The sequence below is a fragment of the Anabas testudineus genome, chromosome 13 (assembly GCF_900324465.2).
Source record: "Anabas testudineus chromosome 13, fAnaTes1.2, whole genome shotgun sequence".
Classification (NCBI taxonomy): domain Eukaryota; kingdom Metazoa; phylum Chordata; class Actinopteri; order Anabantiformes; family Anabantidae; genus Anabas; species Anabas testudineus.
Window position 1 is genome coordinate 143,714 of NC_046622.1, and position 15,777 is coordinate 159,490.

The 15,777-nt window shown below is 40.2% G+C and overlaps 1 protein-coding gene across 2 annotated transcripts; it reads right to left on the reverse strand.

Moving 5' to 3' along the window:
- Positions 1–1,754: 1,754 nt before the first annotated feature.
- Positions 1,755–14,524, reverse strand: LOC113164527 (S-arrestin-like). Of its 2 annotated transcripts, XM_026363873.1 has the most exons (15): positions 14,443–14,524; positions 14,290–14,359; positions 14,037–14,097; positions 13,849–13,893; positions 13,286–13,485; positions 9,191–9,250; positions 7,273–7,340; positions 7,053–7,188; positions 6,701–6,785; positions 6,499–6,571; positions 4,522–4,659; positions 4,259–4,336; positions 3,590–3,642; positions 3,004–3,013; positions 1,755–2,418 (listed from the first exon to the last, which is right to left on the reverse strand). In XM_026363873.1, exons 2-15 carry the CDS (start codon positions 14,335–14,337, stop codon positions 2,325–2,327), a joined length of 1,149 nt encoding a protein of 382 aa, XP_026219658.1. In that variant the 5' UTR covers positions 14,338–14,359; positions 14,443–14,524; the 3' UTR covers positions 1,755–2,324. The 2 variants fall into 2 exon arrangements, with proteins under 2 accessions (XP_026219658.1, XP_026219649.1); XM_026363864.1 differs by lacking the exons at positions 3,004–3,013; positions 14,443–14,524 and having other exon boundaries at positions 2,337–2,418; positions 14,290–14,369.
- Positions 14,525–15,777: the final 1,253 nt, after the last annotated feature.

Below are 15,777 nucleotides of genomic sequence, written 5' to 3' on the forward strand. Positions count from 1 at the left end.
TAAAAGCACCTGCCAAGTGACTAACTGTAAATGCCTGCCTGGTCTCCCTGGTGTTCCTAGATCTGTGTGGCAGAAAGGAGAACCAGGGGTCCAGGGTTTGTGTAACTGTAAAGATGGCAGAACAAACACCAAGGTGGACAATGAGGTGCAGGGGAAAAACCCACCTATGAGTGGATGCAGCTGGGGCAACATACCTGAGTCAAGCACCACCAACCCCCTCACTTCAAAAGCTATTTGAAGATCAAACTAATGATTGGTGAATTGCTTTGGTGCCTGTCGAAAATGTGAAAATAGATTATGTTTTAGACAAATGTTTGATAAATTTAGATAAATGTGAGGGGTCGACTAGCGGAGACCACCAAGACGTAGGTTACTAAACATTAGTAAACAACTAAAGCAAAAGATTTGACTAGACGACTGCTGTCATTTACCAGACGAAAGTGTCGGAACAACAATTAACATCTGTTAATTGGGTTTATCTTCACTCGGCATCACAGTAGAAAAATTCTCAATTTATTAATCCTGCTCAGACTCGTCACACATCCACAGATTTTGCAGTAACAAAGTAATTTCTCTGATAGAAACAAAGTAATTTTACCAGTGTTGAACTTGATGCTGTTAATAACATGAATGTTTGAGATTTGTTCTTCACAAGTCTCATGAATCAGTTGCTGCAGAATTTAATTCATGAAAAGATTCAAGGTGAAGGGAAACGTCAACAACCAGATTTCTGAGCAGTTACTGTCACAAACTGAACCTTTAGTTAGAGTAGAAATAAAAAAGTAAGAGCTACAAAGCAGAGAAATGTACAGAGTCCCTAAAGGGACATTGGCAAAAAAACAAAAACATGCAAGAGTATCTGTTGAGTACTACAAAGTACAACATTAGCCTAAACAGAGTATTGGATCGGTCTCATATCTTCTTATTTGAGAATGTGTGCAAGGAATTATTAAACATCTGATCCATTTGACCACCTTCTGCACTGCTGCCAAAACGTGATTGCTGTTACCACAGGGAGACATGTAGCGTACAGAGTTTGATACCAAAATAATCAGCTTTAGTCGCAGATAAACTGGAAGATAGGCCTTTAACAGACAGCGCGCGCTCCAGTCTGTGAGACTTCAAAATTAGCTTTAGATGTTGTTCGGATACAAAGGTGTCGAGTAGCAAGCAAAGCTGTAATGTCCTATAAATAAAAGTCAACTCATTCCTGCGCTGACTTTTAGAGGTAAGAAGATCCGAAGCAGATAAATGTCCCTTTTGGGGCTCCGTAGAAATTAGATTTTTTTAAAAGCAATAAAAACTTCAAATTTGTACTTGGTACAGTACTTTACTAAATGAACGTAGTTACTTTCTACCCAGGATGATGCTGTTGTATTCAGCCAACTGGGACTGGGTCTGAAAAACTGATCTACCGAGGGTCCAAACTATGAGCAACGTGAGCAAACTAGTGCACACTGTGGATTTTGCACCTTTGCCTTCATAAATTTACAAAGTGAGATATTTTTGTGAGAGTACATAAAATACAAAAGCTGAGCAGTGCCAAAAGTGCCACCATGTTTAAATAGCTGGAAGTCAGACTTAATAATAATAATAATGAATACTTTATTGAGCCCTTGGGGAAATTGTGGGTGGACAGCTGCTAGACAGTATGTCAGCACTACACTACGGGGTTTCGGTGTCTTGTCCAAGGACACCTCAGCAAGTAGCCAGGAGGAACCGGGAATCGAACCTCTCACCCTGGGGTTCGTAGGCGACTGCTCTACCACCTTAAAATGCGCTGATGTGAGAAAATGCCAAAGAGAGAACAGTCCAAAAACTGCTGGGTTACATACAACCACCTCCGCCATGTTTTCACCTCAATCACACACTTTTTCCTAGTAGATCACTACTAGTAGATTAGTAAATCAGACTTGACATGGACAGAGTTGATTGTATTTTTACAACCAGACCAAGCTTTTACTTCTCTTTTCTGATAAAGATTTACATCTACAGCATGCATTTCACAGTAATTTCACAGTAAACTACAATCTCTATGTTCAGTGGCTCCACTTTACTTCAGCCTTCCACCCCACACTGGAGCCTTGTGTCAAACACAGCAGCAGTTAATCTATTCTGATCCAGGTCTGGATGATGTGATGCCCTGTGTCTGCACCAGCGCCCCTACAGGCCTGCAGAGGAAATTACAGTGACAACATGTAGGCTACAGCTTGTCCTGACGGTGGCGCTCCAGCAAACTTCATGCAGCCATTCAGATCTAAAAAACATCTCTGTGTCAGAAGGTGACGGACAGCAGGGGCAGCTGGCTCTGGTCTTTGTAGTGCTCAGGCCTCGGTGGGAGACTCTTCGTCGTCTCCGTAGACGACTCCCTTCAGGTAGGCTCGTTTGAAATCCTCAAAGACCATTTCATCGGAGTCCCTACGGGACAGAGGCACAGGGAGAGTGTGACGTGTTCAGGTTCCTAAAATCCAATCCAATGTGAGAGATTAAAGAATAGATTAATGAAAGTCGAGGAGAACTTCATATTTTTCTTGTGTAAACTTAACGTTTGACACGTTTCTAATGAGAAAAGACTGTTCTATAACCAACGGTTACAAAACAGGGACCAGTTTCTGTCAGTCCTGATCTGAGACCTGACAATGAAGAAGCTACACCCGTGTCCTCAGGTAACACAGCTCGGTACTGGACCGGAGAAGCTAATACCTGGAGGATTGTTTCACTGGGGAGAAAGACAAACGCAGACTAATCACAGGTCAGACTTCACGTCCTCGTTCAATTTCTGCTGAGACCAAACGAAACATCGTCTGGTCTTTAAAGGTTTCTGCCGTGTGTTCCTTTCTGTCACATTGTGTAAGACGTCACAAAGTGCTGAAATAAATTATTTACTTATTTGTTTGTTCGTTAGACTTACTAAACACTAAATCAGTCAGGCAGGTGGCCCTCTTTGTGTTTCAGCGTCACTTTGGCTGAACTCTACAGACTGAGAACTGGACTCAAACTTACCCGAGTTTGGCTGCAGAGGCGGTTTAGACAGGAAGGAAAGGAGAGGAGGTAGAGGTCAGTATCACAGTATCACAGTACTGAGTACACAGTATCACAGTACTGAGTACACAGTATCACAGTACACAGTATCACAGTACTGAGTACACAGTATCACAGTACACAGTACTGATTACACAGTATCACAGTACTGAGAACACAGTATCACAGTACTGAGTACAAAGTATCACAGTACTGAGAACACAGTATCACAGTACTGAGTACACAGTATCACAGTACACAGTATCACAGTACTGAGTACACAGTACTGATTACACAGTATCACAGTACTGAGTAAAAAAGTATCACAGTACTGAGTACACAGTATCACAGTACACAGTGAAACAGTACTGAGTACACTGCATCACAGTACACAGTACTGAGTACACAGTATCACAGTACGCAGTGAAACAGTACTGGTTGTCGTTTTGACAGATGTTTGAGAAAGAAAAAACTGATGTGTGAACATTTTACTGATATTTTCATTTGAACTTTAAATGTTTTCTTCTAGATCCATGATGTATTGGATGGTGTAGTCTCAGTTTGATACCTGGTTCTGGTTTGGGATGCATCAGTCTGAAAGGGACCTCCAGAGACACCTCACTGTAAAACACAGGGAGGAACACACCTGTCACCTGTGATCTGACACATTTCCACACAAACACAAACATTTTTGTGAACACTACCTGGATCCAACCGTCCTGTTGGTGAGAAGCATAGAGACAAGACCAGAGAAGTGAAGTGTGTTTAGAAGGTCAGTTAAAACGTGTCCTATAATCTGATCGTGTCATATCTGAATTTTGTACATTTAGTTTAAGAAGGTAATTTAAGGTTTTATGGTGAACTCAGTTTTTAAAAGTCAACACTTTCACACACAGACTCCAACAATGATAATGCATCAGGGCCTAATTACAAAAACCTATGGTCCTTGTAAACACTCATGAGCAGCCTGTGAATGGACTGATAACATCTATAGTCAGGTCGTGAAGATCTGTAACGTTCACATTATATCATCTGAAGAACAGAACTCGTGTTGTAAAATTAGTGACATACAATAAAAATTTAAAACTTAATCTTGTTTTACATGTTTCTGATCATCAGTTTTTTCTTCGCTTCATGTAACTGCATTTTGGGATAAATTGATCTAAACCACCATACAGACACTGAAACAGCTAAATCCCATTTCTGGAAGTTTAAACTAGAAGCAGTTCAGACTCACCCAGAGGCGATCATCCTCAGCACCACCTTATAGGAGACCAGAATCCCCTGGACCTCCTTGAGCACCTCCTGCTTCACACTGACAGAGACACTGTGTTTTATTAAGGACACTTAATTATCAGGATGGAAAAATCAAGCACTCAGAGGCAATTAACACTAGGAGTCCCGTATACTGCAGCATCACATCACAATAAATCACTGTCAGTGTTCAGTCGATACTAGTCTGTTTATTTTAGCTCACAGCAGACTGAATGTGTCTCTCACATGCTGGATGAAGCCAGGTTGGTGTCTTCATGTTTGAGGCGTCCGTCCAGAGCGAGTCCTCTCCGGTCTTTGTTGTGGGCCAGCTGAGGGTACAGGGTGTACTGCTTCTTCAGACTCGTACCGGAAGGAACTGAGTCACTACAAACAAACACACACACACAGCTCCTACAGCATGCTCCATCACATGTCCCTCGTAGATCATGCTGAGTTAATTTCAATAATTAATTCATCTAAACCATCCACATGTCTCTTAGACCCGATCCCGACAAGATTCCTCAAAGATGTCTAACCTTTAATCATCACGTCCATATTAGATCAGATCAATCTATCTTTACTCTCTCTACTGGACTTGTTAGATCTTAGTGCTGCATTCGATGTGATTGTACTGATTCTTTTCACTTTATATATGTCCCCCTTAGGCAGTATTATTAGGAAACACTATAAATTTCCATTGTTATGCAGATGATACCCAGCTATATTTATCTATGAAACCAGGAGAAACTAATCAATTAGTCAAACTTCAAGCTGCTTAAAAGACATAAAGGCCTGGATGTCCTCCAATTTCCTTCTCCTAAATCCAGACAAGACAGAGGTTATTTTGTCTAATCACGTTCTCACCCTTGATGCCTTAGTACTGGCCTCAAGTAATACTGTAAGCAACCTCGGAGTTATCTTTGATCAGATTATCTCCTTCACTTCATACATCAAAGACATCTCTAGAACTGCCTTTTTCACCTGAGAAACATTAAAGTTAAAATTAGGAGCAACCTGTCCCAAAGTCATGCTGAAAAACTAGTCCATGCATTTGTTACTTCCAGACTGGACTATTTTAATTCATTATTAATAGTTTGTCCCAATAACTCAAGCCTCCAGTTCACCCAAAATGCTGCAGCCAGAGTTCTGACTGGAATTCGCAAGAGAGATCATATTTCTCCAACGTTAGCTTCTCTCTATTGGCTCCCTGTAAAATCCAGAATTGAATTTAAAATTCTTCTCCTCACTTATAAATCCCTTAATAATCAGGCTCCATCTTATCTTAAAAACCTCATAGTTCCATATCTTCCAAGCAGAACTCTCCGTTCTCAGACTGCAGGTTTACTTGTGGTTCCTAGAGTTTTCCAGATGTAGAATGGGAGGCAGAGCCTTTAGCTACCAAGCCCCTCTCCTGTGGAACCAGGTCCCAGTTCAGGTTCTGGAGGCAGACACCCTCTCCACATTTAAGACTAGACTTAAAACGTTCCTTTTTTATAAAGCTTATAGTTAGAGATGGATCAGGTGACTCTGAACCATCTCTTAGTTCTGCTGATATAGGTTAGTCTGCTGGGTGACCTCACTGATACACTGAGCTCCTCTCCTCTCTCCTTTCTCCTCTATCCATTCAGATTCTACCATTTCATGTCATTAACTTTGTGTCTTTTCTCTCCTGTAGTTGTGTTTACTCCTCTCTGTCTCCCTCTCTCTATTCTCCTCTGCAGGTATCCTCCTCCTAGGAGCTGTATAACTCCAGAGTCCTGCTGTTCTTTTCTCTCTCCTCTTCACTCACCCTAACTGGTCGAGGCAGATGGCCACCCACTATGAGGCTGGTTCTGCTGGAGGTTTCTTCCTCTAAAGGGAGTTTTTTCTCTCCCACTGCTGCTCAGTGGGGTTGTTGGGTTATACAGTATACAGTTATACTTACTTAAACTGTAAGTTCCTAAACACTGTAAAGTGCCTTGAGATTACTTCTGTTGTGATTTGGTGCTATTAAAATAAAATTGAAGTTAATTGAATTAATGTCAAGTTGAGCAAACTAAGTACATACTTATTGAAATGTTCAATAACACGCTTCATCACATGTTTAGTAACATGCTTCACCCTGTTTCACAACCAGCGTTTTTTTTTCTGGTTGAAACATGATTTAAATATGATTGCATATCATGTGTCACTGAGCTGCTGAAAACATACCTATGGAGGTGTAATAAAAAAAGTAAAACTCACTCTGTCTCCTCTTTGGCCACAGATTTGACGTATTTGTCGTTGGAGTAAAGAACGACGTTGGTCACCTGCTCTACTGCAGACACAAATCAACAAAACTACTTATGAACTTTGTGACTCGCTGCTACTACAACGGTAGTTAGTTATAACCACAGAGATGATGGGTCATATGATGCGTGTTGACAATAACATGTATGATTGTCACCTGACACACTGATGTCTTTGATGCTCCTGCTGGATGAGTTGGTGATTTCTGCATTCACTTTGACTGGTTCACCGTGGTAAAACGTCTGAAGGCAAACAAGGTTACATAGTTACTGACTGTTTTAAGCTCTGGACCAGTTTCCCGCTAAAAATTCGAGAGAGAGACACTGTCACAGAGGACAAAGCAGTGTCACTTCCTTCTGTACAACAGAAATCTACATGATCCATCATGCATTTTTCATATGGGGGTTAGTTTATTGAAAACATTTAGTGGTTTCCGATCCAGGCCCAGCACCAGCTGATCTGGTGGACACCTCCCTGACTTTCTGACATGAAAAAATTTACAGTCTGACCTCTTTGGGTAGGCTCAGTTTGACGTGCAGGGGTTTCTCAGACATCAGGAACTCAAAGGTGGTGTCTGCTACTGGAACCAGTTTGCTGTTCTCTGGGCTGAACTGGATCTTACGGATGGTGAGACGAACTGAACTCCTGCAAACATGAAAAACATCCGGAGTAAAATAATGCAGGATTTAACGAAGGTTCTGCTGAACTGTCTCGTGACTTTAAACTGACTGTTTGTCGATCTTCTCTTCCTGGTTTTCCCCACAGAAAGCTTTCACCTCAAACTCCACCGCGCATTTCTGTCAGGTAAACATACAGACAATCAGGATCCGCACAGTAACATACAGTGGCAAGAAAAAAGTATGTGAAGTTCATGGTTTTCTGCATAAATTTGTCATAAAATGTGATCTGATCTTCATCTAAGTCAAGAATATTAACAAATCTAATGTGCCTAAAATAATAGTGGAAAAGGTATGTAAACTCTTTTAATAATAACCTCCCACTTAGTGTCAGGTGTTAGCATAAGTTAAGAAAAGTAGTTTGTAGGTATGTACTAGAGCTATTTCAACTGACAAAAAACACTAACTTTTTGAGTTTGCTCTGCACAAGAAAAATACGCTAAGGAGCCACGCCTTGCTAAAAGGGCCTTTTAGAGGATCTACGTACGTAGTTGTTGATTTACACAAGAACACAAGAAACACTCATTGATGAGGTAAAGAAAAAACTCTGAGACACAGCCAAAGACTTGAAGGCATCATTAGAACTGGCTACCATCTGTGTTCATGAGTCTACAGTAGGTAAAACACTGAACTAGCAGGGTGTTTATGACAGGACACCACGTAGGAAGCTGCTGCTTACTAAACAGAACATTGCTGCAGCCTGAAGTTTGCCAAAGAGCACTTTGACACTGAACAGTAGTATTAACAAATTATTTTGTGAACTGATAAAACTACATTGAATTATTTGGAAAGAACACATAGCACTATGTCTGGTGTAAAAAAGTCACTGCACCTCATCATGAAAACATCTTCCCAACTGTAAAGTATGGTGGAGGAAACATCATGATGTGGGCCTGCTTTGCTTGCTGCATCAGGACCTGGCCAGCTTGTAGTGATTAAGGGGAAGATGAATTCCCAAGTGTATCAAAAAAATTTTCAGCATATTGTGAGAATGTCTTTACGTCAGCTGAAACTCTGTAGAAGTTGGGTGATGCTACAGGACAATGACCCAAAATACACAACAGAATGAACAAAATCCACCTTTTGGAGTGCAGACCTCAACCCCATAGAGATGCTATGGAATGACTTTTTCCACTATCACTAAAAAGTTTTTATGGTTGTTCTCAATAAATACATGAAAGATCAGAATTTGTTTGAGTTATTAATTTAGGCTCATTATATCTGTTAATACTTTTGACTTAGTCGAAGATCAGATCACATTTTTGACGAATGCAGAACACCATGGCATTTCATAAGGTTCACATACTCTTTCTTACCGCTGTATAAACACACAGTCACAAACCCAGATCCAAGAAGCAGGTTTACTGAGCTCTCTGCAGAACCTCTGTGATTCAAACCCACAACAGAGGATTGTTGCATTGGATGTCAGGACATGGCATGCTGGTAATTTTCTCTCAAGATTTTGGTTTTAAATCTTTTATCAAAAATGCTCACAACAATAACCTAAGTAGATGAGAGTCAGAACCTGCAAGTCTCGGGTCATGGTTGGCCAGAAAACAGCGGTTTGATCCCCTCAGCTTGGGAATGAGTTGCTGCCCCAAGTGAAGTGTAATTATCTTGGGATTTTCACAGTCAGGGTACAAGGGAGCAGGGTTGACTGGTGGATTCATGTGGGTGCAGCATGCTGCTCATAATGGTGGGCAGGCTCAGCCATAGAGATGGTGTACAGAGTTTGGAGATCCAAAGAAAGGTTGGAGTAGAGCTGACTTCATTACACATGCAACTTAATCACAAAAACAGTAATAATCCAGGTGTAAGTCTGAGACGAATATTCTTACCTCGATTACCTAGACCTGTTTTTTCACGTTGGGAACTGATACCTTGTTGTTTGACTTGACTTGACCTTGACTCAACAACTGAAATTAATCAAAGATTTTTGACATAAATGTTCACCCACAATATTGACCTACCTTTCCTACATCAGAAGGTCCGGGCTGCAGAGCAACAGAACATGGGAGGTTGTCTGGAAACTGAAGCACAAACACAAATTTGTTTTAACTCACACCTACTAAATACTTTACAGTCGTAGGGCTGTTCATGTCAGCTTCAAAGGTTTTGTGAGAAGAAGAAAAAGTCATTATGTCAGAAAACAATATTTGATATTTAAGTCCTGTGCCAAAACAAAATAGTTTTTTCCTGTTTTCAATTCAATTCAATTCAATTCAATTCAATTCAATTCAATTCAGTTTTATTTGTATAGCGCCAATTTACAACAGAAGTTATCTCAAGGCACTTTACAGTGTAAGGTTTAAGACCTTACAGAAAATATTTATACAAAAAATTATAGAGAAAACCCAACAATCCCATTTGAGCAAGCTTTAGGCAACAGTGGAGAGGAAAAACTCCCTTTAGAGGAAGAAACCTCCAGCAGAACCAGGCTCATAGTGGGCGGCCATCTGCCTTGACCGGTTGGGGTGAGTGGAAAGAGAAGAGAGAAAAGAACAGCAGGCAATAAAGACAACAACAAGCATCAAGAACATTGGGCAGATGAACTGGATTCTGGAGATGTACAGCTCCAAGGCCGAGGATACCTGCAGAAAAGTACAGAGAGAGGGAGACAGAGAGGTGGAAACACAACTACAGGAGAGAGAAGACACAAAGTTAATGACATGCAATGGTGGCATTTAAATAGATAGAGGAGAAAGGAGAGAGGAGAGGAGCTCAGTTTATCAGTAGAGGTCCCCCAGCAGAATAACCTATATCAGCATAACTAAGAGATGGTTCAGAGTCACCTGATCCATCTCTAACTATAAGCTTTATAAAAAAGGAAAGTTTTAAGTCTAGTCTTAAATGTAGAGACGGTGTCTGCCTCCCGAACCTGAACTGGGAGCTGGTTCCACAGGAGAGGGGCTTGGTAGCTAAAGGCTCTGCCTCCCATTCTACATTTGGAAACTCTAGGAACCACAAGTAAACCTGCAGTCTGAGAATGGAGAGTTCTGCTTGGAAGATAAGGAACTATGAGGTCTTTAAGATAAGATGGAGCCTGATTATTAAGGGATTTATAAGTTAGGAGAAGAATTTTAAATTCAATTCTGGATTTAACAGGGAGCCAATGGAGAGAAGCTAACGTTGGAGAAATATGATCTCTCTTGCTAATTCCAGTCAGAACTCTGGCTGCTGCATTTTGGATTAACTGGAGGCTCTTTAATGAGTTATTGGGACATCCTATTAATAATGAATTACAATAGTCCAGTCTGGAAGTAACAAATGCATGGACTAGTTTTTCAGCATCACTTTGGGACAGGATGCTCCTAATTTTAGCAATGTTTCTTAGGTGAAAAAAGGCAGTTCTAGAGATTTCTTTTATGTATGAAGTGTAGGAGATATCCTGATCAAAGATAACTCCGAGGTTTCTTACAGTATTACTTGAGGCCAGTACTATGTCATCAATGGTGAGAATGTGTTTAGACATAGTGTCTCTGAGATTTTTAGGCCCAAACAGTATAACCTCTGTCTTGTCCGGATTTAGGAGAAGGAAATTGGAGGTCATCCAGGCCTTTATGTCTTTTAAGCATTCCTGAAGTTTGACTAATTGATTAGTTTCTCCTGGTTTCATAGATAAATATAGCTGGGTATCATCTGCATAACAATGGAAATTTATAGAGTGTTTCCTAATAATATTGCCCAAAGGGGACATATATAACGTGAAAAGAATCGGTCCAAGCACAGATCCCTGTGGAACTCCATAGCTGACTTTGCTGTGCATGGAAGACTCATCATTAACGTGTACAAACTGAAATCTGTCCGATAGATACGATTTAAACCACTCTAGTGCTGTTCCTTTGATTCCAATGACATGTTCCAGTCTGTGTAATAAAATGTTGTGATCTATAGTGTCGAATGCAGCACTAAGATCTAACAAGATGAGTATAGAGAGTAGACCATTGTCTGATGCTAATAGAAGATCATTAGTGACCTTTACCAGTGCTGTTTCTGTACTATGATGTACTCTAAATCCTGACTGGAAATCTTCATACAAGTTATTGCTACGTAGGTGGTCGTACAATTGCTTAGAAACTATCTTTTCAAGGATTTTAGAGATAAAGGGCAGATTGGATATTGGTCTATAATTCACTAAGACCCCTGAGTCCAGAGTAGGCTTTTTGAGTAGGGGCTTGACTACAGCAACCTTAAAAGCCTGTGGTACGTAGCCTATTTGTAAAGACAGATTGATCTGATCTAATATGGACGTGCTGATCAAAGGTAAGACATCCTTGAGGAGTCTAGTCGGGATGGAATCTAAGAGACATGTTGATGGTTTAGAGGAATTAATTACTGAAATTAATTCAGAATGATCTACAGGGAGGAAGCAGTCTAAGTACGAGCGTGGATCTAGAGTTGTTGTACAATCCATGCTATATGCAGGGATGATCTGATCAATTTTTTCTCTAATAGTTATGATTTTATTTGTAAAGAAATTCATGAAGTCATTGCTGCTGAGAGTTGAGGGAATACTAGGGTCAACCGAGCTATGACTCTTTGTCAGCCTGGCTACAGTGCTGAAAAGAAACCTAGGGTTGTTCTTATTTGCCTCTATTAATGAGGAGTAATATGAAGTTCTAGCTTTACGCAGGGCTTTTTTATATATTATTAAACTATCTTTCCAGGCTAGGCAATATTCATCTAAATTGGTGGAACGCCACCTCCTTTCCAACTTACGTGATTTCTGCTTTAAGCTACGGATTTGTGAATTGTACCATGGAACTAACTTCCTCTGACTCACTAGTTTCTTTTTCAGAGGAGCAACTGTATCAAGTATTGTTCCAAGTGAAGCACCAGTACTATTAACAAGATAGTCCAATTGTGCTGGAGTAACATTGAAATAACTGCCTTCCTCTGTGTTGGTACATGGCTCTGAAATAAAAGATGGAATCAGTTCCTTAAATTTGTCAACAGCATTTTCACATAAACATCTACTGTAGTGAATCTTATCTGTAGGTTTAGTAAAGTCTGGTACTGTAAATTCAAATGTAATTAAGAAATGGTCAGATAAAAGAGGGTTTTGGGGAAAAACTATTAACTGATCAACTTCCACACCGTATGTCAGAATAAGATCAAGGGTGTGATTAAAACAGTGAGTGGGTTTATTTACATTTTGGGTAAAACCAATGGAGTCTAATAGTGAATTAAATGCAGTGTTGAGGCAGTTATCATCAACATCTACATGGATATTAAAGTCACCCACTATAATGACTTTATCTGCACTAAGAACTAAATCAGATAGAAACTCTGAGAATTCAGTTAAAAACTCAGAGTAAGGGACAGGAGGACGGTACACAATAACAAACAGGACTGGTTTTGGATTTTTCCAGTTAGGATCAGAGAGGCTAAGAGTGAGGCTCTCAAATGAATTAAAACTATGTTTAGGTCTGGGGTTGATTAACAAACTTGAGTGGAAGATTGCTGCTACTCCGACACCCCGACCTGTGCTTCTAGGAACATGATAATTAACATGACTTGAGGGGGTCGACTCATTCAGAGAGACATATTCATCCTGCTGCAGCCAGGTTTCAGTAAGACAGAATAAGTCTATTTGATGGTCAATTATCAAATCATTTACTAACAGGGATTTAGACGAGAGAGATCTGATATTTAAAAGTCCACATTTGATTGTTTTCTTGTTATTTTGTTCTAAGAGAGGAGTCATCTTTATTTTTATTAGGTTTTTATGAATTACTCCTCTTGTGTTAGTTTTAGATATAAATAATTTAGGTACTCGGGGAGCAGACACTGTCTCTATGGGGTTGTCTCTCATAGATCCATTTCATATAGATAAGCTGCAGAGTCCAATAGGGTGAAGAGCTTAGACCGTTCCTTCAGGACTCAGTTAAGATGATGCAGATTCTGAACTGGGAGCACCTAGAGCATACTGCAGGGATTATGTGTCTTAAAAGATCCTGGAGTCCCAGTGGCTTGAGATAATAATAATAATGAATAAGGATGTGTAGGCTCCCTGGTGTATACTGGATGAGCTTTGTAAAACATCAGATGGCTAAATTCCTCACCTCAAAAAAGAAGGGGAAAGAATTGTCTCCTAGCTTTTGCAGCAGTTTCTGCTGGATCTTGGTGTGAGTCAGTTTCTCTTTGTCCTGCAGCTCAGGGTACACCTGCCGGGTCACCAGAAACAGTTCCCTCTTGAAGGCCACGCCCATCACATCCATGTCCTGATGGCCGTACCAAAATGTGCATGACAGCATGACGTACACTAAAGACACAGAAGCTAAAGAAGCTCAGGGAATCAGAAACAGACAATCACACTCAGTAAGATTCAATTCAATTTTATTTCTATTGTGCCAAATCACAACAGAAGTCATCAGATTTGTTATTTTTGACTGGAATAATTCCGCATATCATGGTCTGTCTAGAGTTGGTTATTTTCACACAAGGAGCTTCTTCCTGCTACTCCCTATAGCAAGTTTTGTGCCATTGTGTTTTGTTGTGCACGTGTGGAGCTATCCGTGTCTGTATTGTGGTATGAATTGTGTTAGTGTCAATAGTGCCTGTAGTTGGCATAATGTTGATATTTACAGCAGAGAGTAAAGGGAGGTTAAAGGTCAAATGTACTGACATTTCTTTCCTTTGAGCTGCACTGGGTCGATCAAAATCACTCCATCTGAGAGACAGAAAAACAGTTCACAACATATTACGCAACCATTTAACACCTGTCAGACAAACCAAGTTCATCTCAGCGGATCCAGTGCAAAAAAAAAAACAAAACAACCCAAGATATTTCAAGCTGTTTCAGTTACAACTCACCAACTGGATCCACAAAGTCACAGTGATCCACAAAGTCTCTCTTGGCCATGTAGATTGCCACCTGAAACACAGGATGGAGGAAGCCAGAGGACCTTGGTGATTTGCTCAAGTACACTTCTGTATTCTTTCACTTCCTCAGCCAATGTTACTGTCATTGTACCTGCACTGTATTTATCACAACCACTGTCTAAGCTGGTGCTTCTATCACAGATACTACAACTTCTACTACTACAACTACTAGTGAGGAACTCACAGACTTGTCGCGAGAAACTTTCTTGAAGACAACATGTTTAGGACTCATGGTATCGTCTTGGTGTCTGGATCTACAGCACAGAGACAATCACTCACACATCTAACATGAGTTAATTTGCTATTATTAAAGATAAAATCAGAGCAGCAGACTGACCTGTAGCAGCAGACTGAGTTGTAGCAGCTAAGATGATGGCGTATTAAGCAGCAACAGCAGGTTCGAAGCAGCTGATGAGACCGAGCTGTATTTATTTATAATCTGCACACACAGCGTGGTCAGCAAGCTGCTTATTACAGAAACAGATAATCCTGGAGCAGCATCTCAGATCTTAATGCAAACATCTACTGCCCCCACATGCAAATCAAAGTGGAATACATTAAATGGAATAAACTTAATAAGCTTTTCTTGTTGATGCTGATGTAAATATTTTTCATCTAAACAAAAAAGAAAGAATGTATAGATTTAATTTTCATACACAGGCATTGTTTAAGAGTTAGACTCTGCCTGTAATCAATTATCTTATCGAGTCAAAATGATTTATCATCATCATCATCATCATTATCATCAAAATTTATGTCAGTGCTGCGATCTGAAAGTTATAGATTATCAATACAGACTCTGCTGAGCTACTAAGTTCCTCTGAGTCAGACTCAGCAGTCTGTCTGCTGAGATCAGCGGCTTACACACCTGAACACACAGAGTCTGGTTTCCATCACTTCAGAGGACATTCCATTGACTTCTATACATTTCCTGGAGACATATTCAAACCTTAACTAAAACAACAACATATGAAACAGAGTTTTAGGTTCGTTGATGTTTTTCTGATGGGGACCACAAAGCAGCCCACTATTTGTGTAGTCAGATTTAGGTCCTTACAACGTGAGTAATACCCGACTGACAGTTGGGTTCCAGGTGTTTCCCTGACTTTGGTTTTTCTTGTCCAGACTCTAACTCTAGGAAGACTCCTGCTGATTCCAGACTTCTTACACTTCATTACTGTGCTCATGGTCCACTCAGAGCTTCAGATATGGTTTGATACCCTGGTCCTGATCTGTGACTCATCACAACATGTTGCTGTAAAGGTCTACAGACACATCCCCGGACTTCACGTCTTGGTTTTTGTCCTGACCCGCATTGTGAGCTACAGGTGTCATCTTTCTTTGTCCAATCAGCTCAGTTTACCACAGATGGATTCCAGTCAGGCTCTAGACTCATCTCAAGAAAAACATCCAAAAAGGCTCAGCATGAACCAGGTCTGAACATGTTTGTCAATAAGAGATTTCAGTTTTCCATTTTTAATTAAACTTGCAGATATGATTTGAATTTATTGATGTGAAGGTACAAAGCAGTAGCAGAGTAAATGTACTGGTTTGTAACGGACATATTAAATTCAATTCATTTTTATTTGTATAGCACCAATTCACAACAGAAGTCATGTCAAGGCACTTTACAGTGTTTAAGACCTTACAGAGTATAATTATAAAAAAAATT

What these genes read in the sequence shown, in the direction of transcription:
- LOC113164527 (XM_026363873.1), bottom strand. Translation starts at nt 14,337, where the DNA reads ATGAGTCCTAAACATGTTGTCTTCAAGAAAGTTTCTCGCGACAAGTCT. An exon ending in AAGTTTCTCGCGACAAGTCT is followed by an intron (nt 14,098 to 14,289) that starts GTGAGTTCCTCA and finishes CCTGTGTTTCAG; the next exon opens with GTGGCAATCTACATGGCCAA. An exon ending in GACCTTCTGATGTAGGAAAG is followed by an intron (nt 7,341 to 9,190) that starts GTAGGTCAATAT and finishes TTTACCTGACAG; the next exon opens with AAATGCGCGGTGGAGTTTGA.